The 22,053-nt window shown below is 24.9% G+C and overlaps 2 protein-coding genes across 2 annotated transcripts in view; both read right to left on the bottom strand.

Moving 5' to 3' along the window:
• Positions 1–11,359, bottom strand: part of LOC111631471 (C-myc promoter-binding protein-like) — a 55,264-nt gene extending 43,905 nt beyond the window's left edge. The window contains exons 1-5 of the mRNA XM_023375716.1: positions 11,340–11,359; positions 8,463–8,600; positions 6,288–6,429; positions 1,854–2,257; positions 1,321–1,361 (exon numbers count right to left, since the gene is read on the bottom strand). Of these exons, the coding sequence (XP_023231484.1) occupies positions 1,321–1,361; positions 1,854–2,257; positions 6,288–6,387 (545 nt within the window). The 5' untranslated portion in view covers positions 6,388–6,429; positions 8,463–8,600; positions 11,340–11,359. The remainder of the gene's footprint in view (positions 1–1,320; positions 1,362–1,853; positions 2,258–6,287; positions 6,430–8,462; positions 8,601–11,339) is intronic.
• Positions 11,360–13,942: 2,583 nt separating this feature from the next.
• The window catches only part of LOC111631470 (C-myc promoter-binding protein-like), a 50,442-nt gene continuing 42,331 nt past the window's right edge, over positions 13,943–22,053 (bottom strand). Inside the window, exons 9-15 of the mRNA XM_023375715.1 lie at positions 20,635–20,804; positions 20,288–20,520; positions 16,464–16,530; positions 16,246–16,301; positions 14,639–14,783; positions 14,224–14,317; positions 13,943–14,135 (exon numbers count right to left, since the gene is read on the bottom strand). Coding sequence (XP_023231483.1) covers positions 14,050–14,135; positions 14,224–14,317; positions 14,639–14,783; positions 16,246–16,301; positions 16,464–16,530; positions 20,288–20,520; positions 20,635–20,804 — 851 coding nt within the window. The 3' untranslated portion in view covers positions 13,943–14,049. The remainder of the gene's footprint in view (positions 14,136–14,223; positions 14,318–14,638; positions 14,784–16,245; positions 16,302–16,463; positions 16,531–20,287; positions 20,521–20,634; positions 20,805–22,053) is intronic.

Below are 22,053 nucleotides of genomic sequence, written 5' to 3'. Positions count from 1 at the left end.
CAATAATCAACTAATAAATTTGAAATTTTTTCTCATTTAATTAAAGATATATTTATGTTCTATCAACACCTACTTCTTTCAATATATTTATCCATTTATTAATGTATACTTTAATAATAATAAAGTATTTATAATATTAAATAAAACAAATACAAAACAACATTATAAATAATAATATACCAATGTGCATAAAAATAAGGAAGTTCTATCGTTTTTTTTTTTTTTTTTGGTGTTTCTTTTTCTGTAATGTAATTTTTACTTTATTAAGTTGTAATTCTGCCAGCTCTTTTTACAAAGAAATATTATATTTTTAATTGTGTTGGGATTGTCACCTGTGGACATTTTAGACTGTTTTACATATTTGTGCAGAGGCATAGCCTCTAAAGAAAGGTTCTCTCTGCAATGGAAAGTAGTTGTTCCTGGTGATTGCTTGCCATGTCCAATAAAGAAAGGATTAGTATCCATCTGTAATGTAATTTTTACTTTATTAAATAAGGAAGTTATGTTTCAGTGGTCTTATGAAAATGAAGCTGATTTTTTTCAATCAAATTAGTATGCATTTATTTAATAATTCATTGACTAATAAAACCCTATGCAAATATTCTAATGTAAAACTACTTATGCCAATTAAAGACAATTTTTAGAAACATCACTCCAAGCATTCCTTTTAATTTATGATTTAGTCACACTATAATTGCATGTTTTTATTTCAAATGTCTTCACAAAGCCATTTGAGTCCTGCAAAGATGAAAAATTGTTGGCAGGATTAAGCTGGTAAAAACTAAGCAGAGATTGTCAAATTTATGAATGTATTCAAAGATGTAATTTTAATATGTAAGGATATGTAACTGTTTCAAGAGAAAAAAACATATATTAGACAAATATTGAAAAATCAAACAGTGAACATCTGCTGAGAATGACAAGTATGTAGTTTTAACTGCAAAATGCAAAAAATCTCTTTGAAACTTTCCTTAGCAATAGGAAAATCAATATCAAAGTAAATTACAGAAGAAGATTTAATTTGTATTTATAATATTCACTACCACAAAAGTCTTAAAAATAATTTAGAAAAATAGATGAAATATTGTTAACCATTTTATTAAAAAATATTACTACCAATTATTCATTTTTCAAAATATAAACTATATATTATACTTTATCTAGCAGAACTATTTTAATAATATATGAAAATGTAAACAATAAAATATTTTTCATATAATGGAATTTTGAATTCTAAATAATACAGAATAAAATCACTGCAATAAAAATAAATATTAAAATATTCTATTATATTTGAATGTAATGTTAATTTAAACTTACTTTGCCCACATTGGTGGTATTTCTGCTTGTTTCTTTGCCACCTACAATTAAGAAATAAAATTATGATTCATTCAATTCATATATGTGCATCTTAATTATATTGTAAACATGTTATTAGATATTATAAAAATTATAATCTGCAATTTAAAGTCAGCCTACAACTCATCTCATTGCAAAACCTGTGCATGAAAATTGATAATTTTAAGTTTATATACAATTTAATTATAATAATGCATATCAACCTACAGTTCAGCTCAGTTTAATTCAAAATATACCACCAATCTGACAATCATCTGATAGAAAAAATCTGATATAAATATAATAAAGTATTTAAGTAAATCAATCTTCCTTTGATGAAGTAAAAATTATCAATGCTATACTATTTAAAATTAACATAATTTATAAAAATATTGTCATTCACTAGAAATTGATTTCAAAATTATATTATGATGACCTATAACATTCAGAGTTTATAAAATTATAATTATTTTTAACTTAATAACTAATATAACAATTTATATTAAAGTATATACCTTCTGAGCTAATTTAATTTCTTGCTTTGTTCTTCTAGCTAGTGGACTATTAGGCGTTGAATTCTCTTGAGCAATCACACTGAGCAATGTTTTTTCAGGATGTCGATGAAATAACTGTGGATTTAAAACACCAAATTCGTGATATGTGTAAGTTATTCCAGACAATAATCCATATGGTTCAGGTGGTGCAATAAAAACTGTTCTATCACTTTGCTGAGATTCAAATTCCAGAAGACGTACTGCTCCTGTTTCATCGACCTTTTCAGTACATTCATCAAAAAATGCCAAACAAGCATCTTTATCAGATACAAATGAACGCTCTTCAATGAAACGAATAAACATTTGTGTTTTCATCATCATGACAAAAAATCGATGATATGCTTTATCTCTACTTCTAAGAAATCCTGAAATAAAATAATGTAATACAAATAAGTATATAAGCATTATTTTAATTTTATCTTCATTTCTATATAATATATGCCTAATAACAGAAAATAATTTACAAAATATAAAATTAAGATGGCAGTATAAGAATTTTACTATTGATCATCTTTTTTTTATTAGGCTAAATTGTAAATATGAATATGTCATTTCTATGTATATATTTATCCTACAAATTTATAAAAAATTTTAATTTCTTTTCTTAATTAATCAAGTTCATCTTATCTTTCTATATATTATTTAAATGAGAGAGAGAGAACATTATTCAACTAATTCCAATTTTTTTAGCCCTCAGATTTTCAACTAAAAGTGGTACATATACTGTATCAAAAGCTTTGTTTATATCTATGAAAGCCATGAATAATTTCCTATGCTTTTTTTTCCAAATGAAGTTGAATTAATAATAATAACAGAAAAAAGCCAATCCCTAGCTCCTATTTCTTACACCTGCATATTGAAATTTAGATTCTAAGCCCATTTCTTTAGTCCACTGTTAAAGTATTTTAGCTAAAATTGCCATAAAACATTTTCTTATAGTTGAGAGGAGGGCTATTGGTCTGTAATTTTTGGGAGAGGATTTATCTCCATTTTTAAATATCATATAAAGCCAAACAAATTCCATAAAGCTGGATAAGAAAGTGCATCTTATTAATTGAGTCATCTAATTCCTACGTTGTAAATTTTGAGTTCAGATATTTGTTGTTGTCTGACCTGAAAGTTAAAGATGATTGAAATGATGAAATTCTAGAAAAACAATCATAAACATTTAACAGTATATCAAAATTTATTTCTGGAAAATTACTGCTAGAATCAATATTGAAATGAAATTTTGTGAATTGTTGACCGAAAGAAATTATTTCTGTCATTAATCAAAGTAGTTTCCAAATTTGTGAAATATATTTTTTCTTAGCTTTAAGTAAATTATTGTAAGGTTTTTAAAACATTTTTATAATTAATAAGATCTTGATTATTTGAGTTTTTCCTAAATAATTTTAGATTTTGCTGTTTTGTTAACTTCCTGTTATAACAATTGAAATTAAACCAAGGTTTCTTGAATTTATATTGAATAGTTTGTTTTTTCCAGTATTTAATATATACATACTTCAAGTTATTTGTTATTTGAATTATATATTTCTCTTTTGGTAACTGTTATTAAGTTTATTTGTCTTTTTTTCCAATATGATCAAGAATTTAGCAACAGAAAGAAAATGATATGAAGCATCATAAGTTATATTAAAATCTATGTATAAATCCAATAGGAATTCAGAACAGATAGTAAAATCAATTATAGATTTTTCCTTTATGCATGATAGAGGTAAATTCTGCTGGATAATCTGATTTGATATGACTACTTAATATTTGACATATATGTTACATCCTTCACAATAATGTATATTTAATAATTGTATTTCCTAACTTCCCATAATAAATTGTTCATCATTTAAAATTCTTACATAATCATTTCCAACATTAAATAATGTTTCTACATGTTTTGTATTTAATATTGTTATTCTGTTGATGAATATGATCATACTCTACTGTGCCTAAACTATTCTCAGAATACAATGTCAATATCATCCAGAGAAATGTTATACCTGTCTCATTTATGTCATCACAAAAAATTCATTAAGGCAATTAGCTTTCTCTCTATTTATTTAATTTTTATCTAAATAATATTGACCAACTTTATCAAAACTCTATTCCCATTATATTTTATTTGCAGATGACCTTTTCATCATGGCACTAACAAAACTCTCTCAGCAGAGGAAAATCAATCAACTTAATTTTTATCTCAAATCATTGTACTTAACAAAAAATGTGATAATACTAAAATAATTGTTTTCCAAAACAATAGCAAAATTTCAAAAAAAAAAAAAAAAACCAAGTTATATCTTGATAATTTATCTCTTCAAATAGTAAAGAAAACTGACCTATACCTTGGGAGTGATTTTTGATTGAAATGCAGCTTTAGATCACATGTTTCCTAAATTGACTAGCAAGATGAAGATAACAAATGATAACTTGTCATATTTGTGCACAGCTCTAAAAATTTCAAATGTGGACTTGCATACAAAATTATATAATTCATTAATAAACTGAATGATTTATTATGTGGGTGATCAGTTAACGAACAGTTCAGACTGCGAACAAATCTGACAACAAATACTTTCGCGAATGATTTTTATATTCAGACAACAAACACAAGAATCAACGCTGCATTTAAGATTTTTAAAACTATATTTTAATGGCATCTACACATGGTTTATAGAATAAGACTTTCACAGTTGTATACATAAATTTTTTTTTTTGTGCTAGTTAATTTCTGTTTTCTGAATTTTTGTAAGTGCTTTTCTGAACTTTTTATTTAAAAAACTGATATTATTATGGGGACTAAAAAGGATCAAGAACTGTGTTCACTACAGAAACTAAGTAAGAGATAATAGCCAGGTAGAGAGTGGGCAGAAGATGTCTGATATTGTAGGCAGATGATTTCAACAGATCTACAGTAGATATATCTTAGCTAAGAAAGATATAATCAAAAAGACTTGAGCTGATAAAGGAGTAACGAAAATCGCATCTGAGAAACAAAGATATGCAATCTATGAAAAAATGGAGAGTGCGCTTTTAGTTTATTACATATAAATAAGCATAGTAAAAGAAGTATATAATTTTTTATTTATTTCTGTGGTTCTCCAGAACAAATTAATCAAATTTTCATAAAAATCTATAATAAATCAATAATTGATTAACGAACAATTTGGATAGTGAACATAGTCTTGGAATGGATTATGTTCATTAACGCACTGTATATGTGGATATGGTATCACCACAAGACTAACCATATTTGGATATTTCCATTCTTCATACAATGAATAATAAAATATTATTACTAGTTGAAATTTTAGAGTGATGAAAACATAATTTTTTTACATCAAGAAATGATAAAGCAAAACAGGAGATTATACATCAATCAATTATGACAGACTAAATTCAATAAAACACTGCAATCATTTGGTGTAGCTGTTTAAAATGTTATACACAATTTGAAACACAATTATATATTGTTGCTTGACTCAGCAACGTCATATTCTGTAACTACTGATCAAGATGGTATATGTCAATCTACCATCCTTGGTTCTAAAAATTATGGATATAACTTTATCTCAACTATATATAAAGAAAACTACAAGAATCAATGCAACAAGATTAATTGCTCAATTGTGATTGAACAAAAGTTATTACTTATTGAAAACATATGTATTAACTTCTTAACTAAGATTATAAAGAACTTGAAAAAATACAAGTGTGATTTAAACTATCACAAATAATTCAGCAAAGCCCAATGATTTTGGATAAAACCTAAATAAGTTGTCAAGGATTGGAACTATATAATTTATATAATTATGTTATTAAAATTATTAAAGGAAAATTGTAATTGGAAAATTACTAACTTATATTCTAACAAATCCTTAAATTTATTGATTAAAAAAAAAAAATGTTAAAATTAACAAACTAACATTTTTACAATAAATTATTTACTACAATAATTGTAGTTGCTTTTGCCCTTGGAAAACAGCTTACATCCCTTTTTGCTAATATTGATGATGATTATTTATTATTATTTTCATTTTCAGCATCACTGCCTATTTACTAAGAGTTACCTGTTTGTACAAATAAAATAGATACATAACTTAATCAAAATTACGATAAAAACATCAGATTTAATTTTGCATAGAAAATGCCATTTGATCAATATTACAGACATGAATAGAAGTAATTATCACGACTTTTGTTTTATTCTGTAATGCCCGATTTAATGGACATTATAACTGAAAGGACAGAGAAGTATTTTAATCACATTTTTATTATTAATAACTTATATTATTGTGCTAAAGTCAAACATTTTCAACCTTTGTGAAATATGCATTATAAACAAATTTCATAGTTTAAAAAAGTTTAACATCTAACAGATTTTAAAATAATTTTCTTTACCTTGAAGATCAAATAACGAACTAGGATCAGTAGTTCCAACAGTAGGTGCTTTTGTTATTGGTAAGAGATATGATCGAAATCCTTTTAGTATAGATGCCATAAAATGCAAAAATGCTTCTTGTATTTCCAATTCAAGTTGATGCTAAATATATGAATGTATGTATAAACATTGTCAAAATTAATAATTATTCCAACAAATGAATAATTAAATGCTATTACTATATAATTTATCAATATTAAACATAATAAAAATCATCATTAATCCCAGTTACTGTTAATATCAAATAGTTAATTTTTTTGCTAATATAATTATATATTAATCTAAAATTAATGTATGTCAAGAAAATCTGATATGGATAGTGTAAGAAGAAACACACTTCTACAGTTTGATACGAATTATGAATTCAAATCCTACATTAAGCTATCATTTTTTAGTTTCCTAGAGTAAGGATAAATTCATAAAATCATTAAATAACTTAATATCCAGTAATAATTTTGCTAAAATAGCCAATGTTAACTATCTATATTAATAAAATTCTTCATAGTGTCATATCATGTTAAATAATGCTAAATTTCATTACCATTCTCATATTTTCATGCATATAACTTGTGGTAACGTACAGTATATCCTGCAGAAAATTGCCAGAATAAAAAGAATTCTTGTATAAACCACTTGATTATATACCCTGCACCTATGAAGCAACGGATGATAGTTTGTGAAACAATTTAAAATTGGTGCATAACCAGCCTCATCAAATAATCTATACTCCCTTTCAAATTGTCTTTTAAACAGATACCATGAGTTATAAACACACCAAAAGAAAAACACACACACACAGTATATAGCAATTAGCTAATTTAGAGATTATATGATATTCTAAATGATAAGATAATGATTTTCAAATTGAAAAATATAAATATTTAAATATTTTTAACTTATAATTGATAAAATTTTCAAATACAATAAACTCTTTTTTACATCCATAAACACGAAACCTGATAAATTTGTAAAGCCAAACAGCTACTAGATTACATCAGGCTACTTTTCTGTTATTATATTTAATTAATTACTAAATAATTTGTCACTAGGGAGAGACATTAGGTGCCACCTCATATTAAATTTAATAATTATAATTAAATTAAATTAATATTTATTAAATAATTTAGAATATTTTGGAAGAAAAGAATCAGCCCTGAGCGGGACTAGAACCTGCAACTCCCACTTACTGTGCAGATGCATTGATAGTTATGCTACCTGAGCCTCCAGTCTGATCTCCTCTTCCAGACATATTTAAATATGATATAACCATCCTTGGTATTATTATTGCTGGCAATGCATCTGCACAATAAGCAGGAGTTGCAGGTTTGAGTCCCACTCTGGGCAAATTCTTTTCTTCCAGAATATTCTAAATTATTTAATTATTAAATTTAATATGAGATGGCACCTTATGCCTTCTAGTGACAAATTGTTTAGTAATTAATTAAATATAATTACACCAAGCTACTTTTCTGTTATCTGGTGGTTGTTTGACTCTTTTTTTACATTCAATGAATTCATAGAAAACTATTATTAAGTGAACAATCATAATTTTCTATAGACTCAGTGTCATAAACTGTTCCTAGAAGTTCAGAATTTAATATCACAAACAAAAGAATGTTGCATTTAAAAGAGACATTTCATTCAGCTGTAATATAAAAAGAGGAATTGTAAAGCAACTTAGTCATAATGCAAAAGTTTACTGTAAGATATATGTATAAAATAATAAATATAAATAAGAAAACATGCAATAATAAATATTATAATTCAACAACCTTTAAAATTCTCTAAAGTTATCCATTAGCTGCTACTATTGTGATTAAACTTCAATTTGTGAAATAAATCATCATCATACTGCAATCAGGAAAATACAAAGAACATTCTAGTAGTTCCCATCTTAATGTCAAATATTCTTAAAAATGTCATACTACTGAATATTAAAGCTGAATTCTATTTTCCAACATTTCTACTCATCTTGTAACAATCAAATAAGACCAAGCATGATTTCTCAGTGTTTCTATTACCTCTGAATAATATTATGACATTACTGACACAAAGAATCACCTTTTTTATATACAAATACTATTATACTCATCTAACATTAATCATAATTATCGGAAAAATTATAAAAATATTACCTCTTTTTTTTTAATTTTAAAATCATGATCAAGTGGTGTTATTTCAGATGATCCTTTAATTCCTGCTGGTTCAGATTTTAATGTATGTGTTTTCTCCCACAAAACTTGAAGAGAGTTTCTAAGAACTCTTGTAGGTCTCTAAAAATAAAATTTTTTAAACTAAAAACTCTAATATTTAACAAGATTCATCAAAAATATACATTTAAAAAAAATTAATGAAAATTTTAACTTGCGTTTAAAAAACATAAGTGATCTTTTTCAAAAATTATATATGCTATGTTTTTATTCTTAATCTCTTATTTTAAAATATAAAAATAATAAAAAAATTCTTTTGTGTACAGAACAGATTCAATATTAAGGTCATGAAAATTTGTTTATATTCAAATATGGTTATGGAAAAATCAGCTGAGAAAAACTGTTCTATTGTACATTTATCCTTTACCTATTTTATCTTTAATACTTTTGAGATTATTTATGTTGTTATATTTTCTTGTGTTTAAATTATGACTGCAATAATTTAATTTAGTTTCATGATTTTAATTACTTATTTAATTTATCTCATTCTTTCTTTTTTTTCTATCAATTTTGTTATACTTTATACATTAGTTATTACATTCCATTTCAAAAATATATTTTAGAATAAAGTAACTATAATTCTTTAATTATTTGTAATAACTTTTTTGTATTTATTGACAATAATATTTTAAAAAGTTAACTTTATTCTGTACTTTTTTAAATATGATTATTGTCAATAAATATTTGTATTTGTATTGAATTTGAAACTGTATTTTCATGTCATTAGACAGCATTCAATTTGATTATATTTTTTATTTCACCTTATTTTTAAGTAGATATGGCAGAACAATATAAGATACAAATTGATAAATCAGTTTGTTTACATAGAATTCTGCTATTATGACATAAAAATAGACTTCTTGTAAATTTATTATTCTTAAATTTCAAAATTAAACTTATTTTTAAAATGTCAATTCATAATAAATGAATGATCATAAGATTTATCTTATTTGTGGTTTTAAGTTTAAATGTTAGCTTTAAAATTTTAATTTTATTTCCTTAACAGACATTCTCTCTCTGACTTTTTAATTAATTTTCTGTAAACAAATTATAGTGTTCTGTTTTTATTATACATGGAGTGATTGTAATTAAAGTACTGCTATTCAATGCTGTATACAGAGATATTTAGCATCCAATTGCAATCAAATTTGGTATTTTTCATGGAAGACATTTCCATAAAAAAAGCACCAAAACTCACCAATACATCACTTTTGGCACTGCAAGCAACAAAGCTTGCAGTGCCAAAAGTGATGTATTGGTGAGTTTATTTATACAAGGCATTCATGCAGGTGATACTGGATACTTGGTGATGCAGGAGATACTGCTCAATATGGTCCACATTCTGAAGGCATTTTACATCTTCAGAATGAGGTATTGTCATAACTAATCCTCAGTGATGCTTCTCACATGTAGTGTGATACTGCCATTCAAGGCTTCCAAATTGCAACATGTTCTTGATGAACCATACTTTTTAAGTGTCACCACAACAACAAAAGCAAAATCACATAGATTATGACCTGGAGAACAATGTGGCAAGTAGAAAATGCACAGCTAATCATTCTGTTATTATCAATAGTATAATGTTGCTGCTGAAATTGCTATATGCAGCATCTAACATGTGGTGATGATTCATTTTACGTAATATTGGTTGATTTGAAGCATTGTCACTGTTCCAGTTAAAGTACAAGTATTGAGCATCTCTAGGTATTTGGACCATCTCAGAGCATGTCACAAGCCCATTTGGACTAGCTTCTTCAAAAAAATAATAATAATAATTCAAGGATAAATGTAGCTGTGAATTCACAGAAAATTCTAACTTTAAGTGAGTGAAATCTGCTGGAAAATATGAGGATTTTTATGGCTGGAGAAGGGTGAATGGGGAAGCAATGCCCTCCATGCTTATTTGCTATGTCATCATCCCAATTTTAAGATATTCAGAAACTATCTTAATTTTGTTCTACAATAAGTTGAAATGTTTTCAAATTATCTTCTGAAACAAATTATAAAATTACATTGTTACTAGGAGATTGTGTCTCTCTGCTTACTTCACTCACTCACCACTTGTTAAAATGTTTCATGACAATTCATCAATTTTCCATGCAGTCATTATTATCATTATTTTTTCTTTTGTGACAGAAAAACATGCCATAATGATTTTAAGCTAAGTATTTTATATATATAAAAATAAAATATAATTTATAATAGATCTATAATAAATTTAAATTCAATTTCTCTTTCAATAAAATAAAATTTGTGTAATTGACAGACTTCACCATTTTGTCTACATGATGCACTATGGAATTTTCACTTGTACTTTTCCAATGCACCCAATTGTGATGTCATAAAAGCATGTGTCATTTTTAGATGCAAGTATGACTCATATTTTGATAGGTTTTTACACGGTTATGAAACTTGGTCATGTACAGAAACAACTTTTAGACATATCCTTAGTTATCCACTTGCAAACTGGTAACACTCACAGTATATACTAACCACATTATTGATATAAATAGACTGATTGGTTTGAGATTCAGGATGATAGCAATTCTGTATGGACAAGCACTAAGTAGCAAGTACATGTATTGTTGCATTAGTACACTTGTTTGAAAGTATAAAAGACCATTCCATAATTTTTAAAGAGTTATCTGAGAGTCTGTAATTTTCATGTAACTTTTGTAAAACTACAGAAAATTTATAGTAGTTGGCATCTCTGATTTATAATATATATTATTTTAAATAGTACTAACAAAGAATAAAAATTTAATGGATTTTATAAATGAAAGCATTTTTAATCTTAGATACCTTTGGTAAAATCTTTATATTTAGACNGTCATCAACACAAGAGCTAAGAAAGCATTTTCATCAACTTTTTCCATAATACAAATACCAAAACAAAATAGATTTTATTAACTGGAGAATATTTAGTAAAAATATATTTAAAAAAATGACTAAAATCTTAAGACATCTTCAAACTCTGTTATAACCATACAAACAGGATATTTTTTAAATAACTGTTTCTGTCTCATGTATGTGTGCATATATATGTATATAAATATACTGTAAATATAAGACAAAATGATGGTTTGCAACTGCAAACTTTCATACTCAATATTATACTATCTGCATACATGAGGACAAAAGAAAATGTTGATGCACAAACACACTATTTTATATTATAGTAAAGTAATGCATTTTAAATGGGAAATAAACATGATCTTTTTTGGGGGCTTACAAAAACCCCCATTTTTGAAATATTTAATAAAAAACAAAGGTTTAATATAGTCTGTACTATTTTCAAATTATTTCAGTTAATCTAGATAAATCAGCTTTCAATTAAGCCAGATTAACAAGATTATTAGTATGTCCAGTATGTTGTTGAAGTTCTTAAATATGTCTAACATGATTATTTTAAATGTCTGGAATCTCCAATATACTAATTTGTATAAAGAAACAACCTAAAAAATAAACTGATGAGGGCATGATGCCAAAATGCATATTTTAAGAGGCTGTAAATCTGAATAAGAGTTTTATTGTAAAAATAGTTAAGCACTGTATTTAATGTTAAATAAAAACTAAAATCTGAAAATTGGTCTCCACCTATGATAAGCAAAAAAAAAAAAAAAAAAAAAACTGGTCCTAAAAGAATAACTGGGTAAGATTTTACCTATATGCATCGTCATGGCAGCACTTCCGGTCATGACTGTTCATGCTCCCAAGATTCCTCCTGGAGAGGATCTGCTGATTGTTTAACATCACTAGTTATTGATACATACTAGTTATTGATTCATGTATTCATGAACTACCATGAATCAATATGTTTGCTTTTTGTTTGTTTGCGGCCTGCCGGCAGCTCCCCCAGAAGTCCGTCGGGAGCATGAACAGTTGTGACCGATAGAATTCTTAAAATTACTAACAGTGCCACCTACATTGAAATTCAAAAGATGCTTGATGTCGAGATTACAGAAGTGCAGCCATGATGGCGCACATAGGTAAAATCTTACTGATAATTATAACAAAATAATTAATATTTGTAAACAGAAGGGCTAGAAGTATGCAATTTAATGCTATTATATTTTGGTAACCCTTGTATAACATGGTTTTGATACAACACTGTTCACAAATTGTAGCAATCTTTGTGTAACACAGTAATTATATAACACAATTTTGATATGAGTTCATATGAAATAATTTCTTCATCTTATTCTAATAGATATTCTTTCAGTTATTGAACATAGTTCACCAGTGTAGATTGTATTTTCCCCCATATGGTAAAAGCTTTTCTCTGTAATGATGTAAGCTTTTTACTTTTCATGGCAATCTTGTTAGAAAATTTAAAAAATTATTCTGTTCTAACAAATATGTAATTTATCTGAAATCACAAACCATATAACAAACTTCGACAACAATTGCAACAAAGCACTCAATAGACTCTCATAACTGATTATTGTACAATAAAAAAATAAAAATTATTTATTTATTCTGGCATCAAGCTTTACATACACACAAACATTGGTTTTTGTATTTTCCTTTATAGCAAATTTACACAAATTAATTTATATCAAATTAGGTTGGTTTAGTATTTTTAACATTTAGCCCTAAACATCAATGGTTTTCACATGTATATCACATAATAATTCTATGTACTACCACTGTACTGGAATAAACTTAATCATATAATAACAAAATTATTTGTTTTTGTATCGCACCAAAGTTTTAATTTTTTTTCTTTGCCTTATGGAAATAAATGTATGATTTTGTTTCATTGAAAGCAGTAAAATGGGTATTTTAACTTTTTATTATACGCTTGCATTAAAATAGAATACATAATATTATATATGTTATAATAATTAGTGACTTTCCACTCATATGTTGAGCAATTAATTGCTGGTACTTACATTACTGTTTGTCAAGATATGTTAATTTAATAGAATACAGACTCACTTATAATGTAAACTGACATTCTGTACTCCAGATTTACATTTTATCAGGTCCTAAGTTTTTTAATGAAAAATTGCTAAAGAATGTCCTTGTTAAGGTTATAAAAAAAATCAATTAATTTAATCTACTAGTATTTCATAAATTAATAAGTAAATTATTAATAAATAAAAATACCATTACAATTATATGTAAATTAATAATAATTCATTCTTCAATTTATACATATTGCATAAATCATACATATTAATAACAACATATAATATTTGCTTGTCATTAATAATTAGAATTTCTCAGTGAAGACTTTCATATTATATAATTTCAGTGAATAATTTANTTGCTTGTCATTAATAATTAGAATTTCTCAGTGAAGACTTTCATATTATATAATTTCAGTGAATAATTTAATATGAAAGATAAATGAATATTTTAATTTATATAAAAAATATGAATTATAGGTTATACTCCTTTATTTACAGTTATTATAAAAATAAATAAATAATACATATAAATTTTGTAAAATTACTAGAAAAGCAGAGTTGATAAAAATTATAAAAACAATTTAACACTACAAAACTCACAGATATATTGAATTTGTATCCAGATCAACACAGGCAACATCATGTGGTGGTTCATAAAGATCAAAATATCTAGAATCAACACCTAAAAACATTTAATATGTTAGAAAAAAATTAAGAAATTTATTTAATAAAAATTTAAAGCAAAATAAAAGTTACAATAATCATCTTACCTACAATAAATGGCACAGGGGCATTTAATACATCTGAGAGACCAAGAGGACAAAGTGGTATGTAAGGACATTGCCAATGAAAAGGAAATATTAGCTAAATAAAAAATTAATTTAAAAGTATAAAGATTTAATACAATCAAATTTTAATATTCTGAAGTTAGCTATAGTGAAATAAAATATTATCAATGCAATACTTGTATTTTTATTTTTATAATTGATAATGTTCTTATTCTTATCACCAATTAAAAAATAATAATTTATATTTTTCCTTCCATTAAAAACCAATAATAAAAATCCAAAATGAAATTTGTATTTAATTCTCATATCTAACAATTAATTTTATTGTATTTAAAATTAAAATATTTACAAGAGAAGATTTTATTTTTGTAAAAATTTACTGAGCTAATTTAATTACCGATACAACTGCTTCAGCAACACTAGTTAAAACATCTGGACGAAGTGAATGAAATAAAATTTTTTGTTCTGTCAAAGCAAATAGAAGAACATTTAAGCAATTATCTGATCCAAGATTCTTCAGCAGTTGAATAAATGAGGCACCACTAAAAAAAGATTACTATTAATATATGTAATTTCCATAATTGTAAAATTTAATAATTTAAATCTGAAAATTGTAATTTTCAAACTTTAAAGTAATTTACGTTTCTATTTAAACAATTTTATTGCATTATTTTTATCATCATGTGTTATAAAAAAAACATAAAAGTAAAATCCTGACTACACTGACCTAAATAAATTAGATCTTGGAAAATTTTAATTTAAATAGCTAACAGTACTTTAGATGTTTGGCAGCACTGTTAAGCTTGTTTGATTAGTTTCAAAGATGAATATTTCATTATAAGAACAGCCTGCTGTCATTAGATGTTTAAATAATGAAAATGTCAGTACCATAAAAATTTATAGAAAGTTGTCTATTGAATTCAAGATAAGCTGTACAAACCAATGAAATGCTTACATCATTTGATCCCTGTATGCAGATAAAAATATGAAAGTAAAAATGAATTACCAGATGCTCATCACTCAGAACAGCCAGTCGAGGTCTCTACTGACATACATTGGAAAAATTAAATTTTGTAACTACAGCAAATAATAATACACCATACAGAGTATAAACATCAGCAAAGATACAATGCATTCTACATTCCATGACAAGCTTAATTTTCATAATTGCTCTGGATGACTAAATGCTGACATAAGAGATTAAAGAAAGAAAAGTTTGGTTGATGGTCTGATTTTCTCTTTTTTTTTTTTTTGATACAATAATGATTTTGGTTATGCTGCACTACAAGTTTCAGAAAGTTGATAAGCTATTATGACAAAGAAGGAAAGAAATATCACAAATGTGACTTGTAATTAACTTAAAATTATTAATATAAACTTCAGTCTAAGAGACAGTCTATGAAATAGAAATGCTCAAAATTACTAATAAAGAAGTTGAAGATGCAGTCATCAGCTTAAAAAATAATGCTTTCTTTGTTTAAAAAAAAAATGAAGAGTCTATTTCCACACATTACAAGAAATCAAGTATTTCAGTGATGATTAATATTAATAAAAATATTAATAAGTGAAATAGTAGTATATCAAGTTTATTTTATATAAACAATGCAATTTTTCAAATATGAATGATGGGATTTTGAATGGTCATCTTAGATTTGAAAGTGCATGAAATTACATTGCAATTGCACTGTTTATTTAAAATTAATATGGTATATTACTGTTTTACTTATTAATGTTTTTATTAATATTAATGTCATTTTAACATAATACTATAAATTTAAATTTTCTGTTGCTAATGGAAAATATATATATAATGAAAAAAGAGCATAAGGATCTGTGACTCTATATTAGCATAACAACTTAGATATTTAAATCAAAATTTTAGCATCTTACATCCTCCTTTAACCAATAAATATTGTTTAAATATTAATATGTAAATTTAAAAAAAAACCAATAAAATAAAATCAGAAATTTATTTTCACTTATAATCATAAATTTTAAACTTACCTCAATGGAAGTGGACTGTCTTCTGGTTGTGCCAGAGAAATTGTGTCATCAGCCAACTAAAAACCATTTTAATAAATATTTTAAATTTTGAAATAATTTGCATATTTGAACTTGATAATTATAGTAACAATTTTCTAATTGCTTTCTTAAACAATTACTTAAACTCTAAACAATAATAAAAAGTTTGTCTAGATGCAATATAATCAAAGTTCTCATACCTGAATGAGTATCCTTGGCCTCTGTGGGGACGGAAATGGAACATCCAACATAAAATGTGATATATATCTAAATTTAAAAAATTTATTTTAAGATCTCCATAAAATAACAATAATTAAAAAGAAATATAAATTTCTGAAAATTACTCTTATAGAGTTAAATAAATTCATAAAAGATTTATATGTAATTAATATGTAAAACCTCATACAAATTTTAAAATTGTAAATAACTTATTCTTTAAACTATTTCTCTGCTTGATAGTTTTCTTACAAGATTAATTATAAATTAGCAATACATCTGTAGAAATATTTATTGATTTATGATGAATAATCATTACCTATCATAACTTAAATGCAGAAAAAACATTTTTTAATCTTCATCATTAATCATAAATTAAAAAAAAACATGTAAAAGTTTCATTCAATGTCGTTATGTGCAATATATACAACTACAAAGAACAGACATTTCTTGAAAATAAAAAAACTGGTTTTTAAAATAACAATTGTTATTTAAAAATCAGTGTATCAAAAATCCATTATTATTCATCTAGAGATATTATTATTTTTCTCTATATTATTTGAATTAATCTATTAATATCATTACAAAATAAAAATAATTACACACAAAAAACTTTTTATTTATTGATACATTAGAGCATCGATTATCTGAAACAATTCAGTACTGGGGTTGTTCGGATAACTTATTTTTCAGATAACTGATAATCTATAAAAAAATATATACAGTATGGTTTTGTGTTTAATATATTTTGTACCACACATCTTACACATAAAATAGTACATTAAAGTAGGCCTACAGTTTAGGTTGGCAGGGAGGGGGAGAATGCTGCAGCCACAGAACTAGCAGAAATTTGAATTTTCTGACTGAAACAATTTCGATTGATCGGTATTCGGATAATCAATGCTCTACTGTACTTTCAAAAATAAAATTATTTTCATACTTTTTTCCAGTTAATTACTATTTTGTTAAATCTTAAATGCTAATTTAAAAAATAAAATTTAATATAATATATGGTACATTATCTGAGTTAATATGGACTAATGGTATCTCAGATAACCAAAAATTGGATAATATGGACTGATGCAGCAATTTTGGATTGAAAATTACAAATAAATTATAAAAGATTTGTGTGTTATCAATTTTAAATCTCTTTTTTTGTCTTAGTGATTTTAATTATAAAAACAATATTTTATACATCATTTATTATCAGCTAATACATGCAATATTTGTAAGAACTAAAATGTGTATTATTGTATTTTAATATGAATGGTTCATCTAACATTGAAGTTAAAATAATAAAAGGAAATAGTTTAAAACAATAACTGGTATTATAAAATCATTTGTTTCTATCTTTAAAATGTCCTTTAGAGTTAGAAAAATAGTATATTAACTTACAGATTTGTCTCAGAGAATCATAGTTCTACTGTAACTTTTAACAAAAATTGTAACAAATGACTAAAATATTTAACTAATATTAAAAAATGATGTTTGATTGTTAATTATAAATTTTAGGTCATCAACAAGAGCTAAGAAAGCATTTTCATCAACTTTTTCCATAATACAAATACCAAAACAAAATAGATTTTATTAACTGGAGAATATTTAGTAAAAATATATTTAAAAAAATGACTAAAATCTTAAGACATCTTCAAACTCTGTTATAACCATACAAACAGGATATTTTTTAAATAACTGTTTCTGTCTCATGTATGTGTGCATATATATGTATATAAATATACTGTAAATATAAGACAAAATGATGGTTTGCAACTGCAAACTTTCATACTCAATATTATACTATCTGCATACATGAGGACAAAAGAAAATGTTGATGCACAAACACACTATTTTATATTATAGTAAAGTAATGCATTTTAAATGGGAAATAAACATGATCTTTTTTGGGGGCTTACAAAAACCCCCATTTTTGAAATATTTAATAAAAAACAAAGGTTTAATATAGTCTGTACTATTTTCAAATTATTTCAGTTAATCTAGATAAATCAGCTTTCAATTAAGCCAGATTAACAAGATTCTTCTATATTTTATTTTAAATTATTTTCAAAAATATTTTTGTAGTTTATAAACTAAATATATAACAAATGTATGAATAACAAATATATAGCAAAGAAATGTATTTCAAATTAAAGTATGAATAATAAATCAAAATTATGTTACAAAAAGTATCATACTTTAATTCAAAATACATTAATTTGACATACTAGTTAAGTTTTGGAACTTAATAAACTAACATAACTGTTCTTAGCAACAAATTCTCAGACTATAAATACTATCCAAACAATAAATGATACAGATATTAATATGATACAAAATTCTATCAGTACATGTGTGTGCATGAGTTTATATAAATATGAATGTTGTTAAATGTTAGAATGTTTTTGTTATATAATGAAAATATACTGTTGTTGTTCAAATCTTAATTTATGTTATGTGTATATGTATGTATACAATACAATAAAACTTATTTTATTTAGTAACATTTTTACACACATTGTTTATATATAAAGTTTATAAAACTACAATATATTTGTAAGTAACTGTAAACTGTTATATATAATTGTAAAATTTATATAATCATGAAGTACTGGTTGAATAGCTGATAAAAATTTGATAGTAATGGAATCTTCAAATGGTAAAGAGGGAAAAAAATGTCAAAGATGTTTGTCAAATAGAATTAGCAATTGCTAATAGTTTCTAGAAACTTTCCTTTGGAACAACAATAGCAATAACAATGGTAATGACATAAGTATTCATAAAAATAGTAAAAAACGTTAACATATTTTATTAAGATAAACTTTTCTTCGTAATTATCAAAGATAAATGTCTGAAAACACTAAAACTCTACTAAAATAAAGCCTTGATTAATTAGTTTTTTACCATAAATTTTATTATTTTTTTACTGTGTATACATTGAAATTAAACTTTGTTAAGCTTTTCTTTTAAAAAAAAAACGAAAATTTTTATATTGTAAAAGTGAAAAGTTATTCTAATAAACAAATTTACAAAAGTGTTTCATAAAAAAAAAAAATAGGTAAGAAATCACCACAATAACCAAAAATACAACAAAAAGGATGAACACTTTGTAAAATAAATGACAAAAATAAAATAGAATTTACAAAATTGAACTAAAAAAAAAAAACATTTTTTTGATTGGATGTTGCCTCTACATTGTCACTTGCATATCATAGAATCTGTCATGTTACTTAAAAAATAAACTTTGATGCATGTGATACAGCATCCATTTCTTTTTAATTTATAGCTGATGCATAGTTGTTGATGCAAGTAAAAACATCCAATCAAATATTCTTTTCAGTTCAAACATAAACATGATAAACATAGAAATTTGTAAATTCTGTTTTATGTTTATCATTTATTTCATTGGAAACATGACAATGGGCAATAAAGTTAGTTGAAAATGTTAGTTTTCTTAAACTGTTCGTCCTTTTTTACTGGATTTTTGTTATTGTGGTGACTTCTTTCCTGTTCATTCAGTTTCTTAGTTTTTTATATAAAAATCAGATATAACATTAATAACAATTTAATAAAGATATTGGGCATGTTACTGTAATTCTTATGTTGGTATAAATTTTTAGCTTATAAGTTTAAAAAAATAAAATTTACAAAAATGTATGTTTTAACTTTCCTAAATAAATTGACTGTAAAAATGAAAAATCAATTAAATCTTTAGATTATAATAATTAGCTAAAAATAAGTATTTTTTGATATTTCAACTTATATTTTAAAACATAATGACAGTTTTTAATTTAAATAAATTTAAAGCACAAACCTTTCTAATGGTACTTTGTGTGAACCAGAATGAGACATTCTATACAAGTACAGAAGAAATTTCTTAAATGTATCAAAAAAAGGCCATCTTGATAAAATGCATATGGACTTATTAGTATGGAGGGACTTCTTTCTTCTATCTTCTTCAGTCACATAACCCAGTTGAGACTTATTAGCTAAAGATAATTTACTTTCAGGATACCTTTCATAAAAAGTAACAGCTGCACCATAAACCTAATTTAGAAAATATACAAAAAATATTTCATTTCAATATTTTAAAAATATTCTATGAAAAATTAGCCTAATATAATCTTTACTAACTGAAAAACTTATAAATATATTACTCACTTTCTCAGCTGTATCTGAAGTTAAAACAAAAGTTGAAATAACAGGAGTTGGTTGTTTCGCTGCTCTTGACCAACATTCAATAGTAGCTCCCATAGGAAGACAAAATAATGGAACAGATGCAGGTAAATGAAACGTCTGATAATCTTCCAGAGGAAAACGACCAAGTATAGCTAAATATACATATTTAAAAATTAAATTAATTACTTTAAAATTTAAAACATCGTTTGGACAATTCTTCTAATTAATTATTTATCATTATTTGCATTATCAAAATGTATTGAAGAAAGAATAAAAAGCATCTAATGGATTTTAAAATGCTGTTCATTGCAAACAAGCTCAATTTTAATTAAATGTCCTAATTTGTCCAATGAAGTTTTCAATAACTTAAAAGTTCAAATTTAGATAAACAACTATTATTCTACATTTTTATACTATTAATGATGGGTGTATTTGTACACAATTGGTTTTTAAAAACTATAAGTCTATAAAGACTGCAAACATTCATCAAACTTGAGATAAATAAAATACTATAAAGATTCCATCTGAGTAAAATAAAACATTGAAATATTTCAAAATATTTTTCATTTTTTTAATGTTATAGTTGTTTATTGTAATTTATTAATTTTAAGCTCAAAATCATTTGCAATATGAATCTTCTATTTTATGGATCAACTTTTCAAAAAACATAATTTTCACTGAAATGGCAAAAGAGAGTATGGAAAAAATTGTCAAAAAATAAGCATTAAGAAGTTTTGACTAATGTTTTTACTTCATCCTAATGAAGTGAAGCCTTAAGTAATATGGCAAAACTTTTTTTAATACAATATTATAATTGTTTGTTATATTTAATTAAGGCTTATTCATGTTTTCCACCTCTTGGTTTTTTGATTCAAAGTATACAATAATTCAAAATTTATTTACAGTAATCATTAATCACTGTTTTTACATTAAGATAAAATATGTTGTAATCACATATAATTTAGAAAGTAATTAGAATATAAATTAATTTGACAAAACATAGTATAATTAACAAAATACAGCCTTTCAGAAAGCATTTCATTCTATCTTACTTAAAAACATTTAAATTGTAAAATAAAGATAAATACTTTTTACTTTAAAGCAATAAAAATTAACTGAAAAGTACAATTGTTCCTTATAGGTATACAGATTGCAATAATGATGTGTGCTAAAAATAAATTGATTGAGCCATGTAGGTGGTAGCAATGCCCATTTTTCAAATATATAATCTTAAATACATGGAGGTTTTATATTAAAGAGACTGCTATATCATTTGGTGCATCTCTCAAATATTTTATTTATGATTTATTTTAAAGCTAACTGGTTATTCCATTTTTGTTAAAAATTTAAGCATTCTAGATATTGTTATACCACATATACTTTATGTACTCTTGTAATATA

The sequence above is a fragment of the Centruroides sculpturatus genome, unplaced genomic scaffold (genome assembly GCF_000671375.1).
Source record: "Centruroides sculpturatus isolate CEXI.00-Female unplaced genomic scaffold, Cexi_2.0 scaffold519, whole genome shotgun sequence".
Lineage (NCBI taxonomy): Eukaryota > Metazoa > Arthropoda > Arachnida > Scorpiones > Buthidae > Centruroides > Centruroides sculpturatus.
The sequence above is the reverse complement of the archived record's forward strand: the minus strand, read 5'-3'. Positions and strand labels throughout refer to the sequence as shown.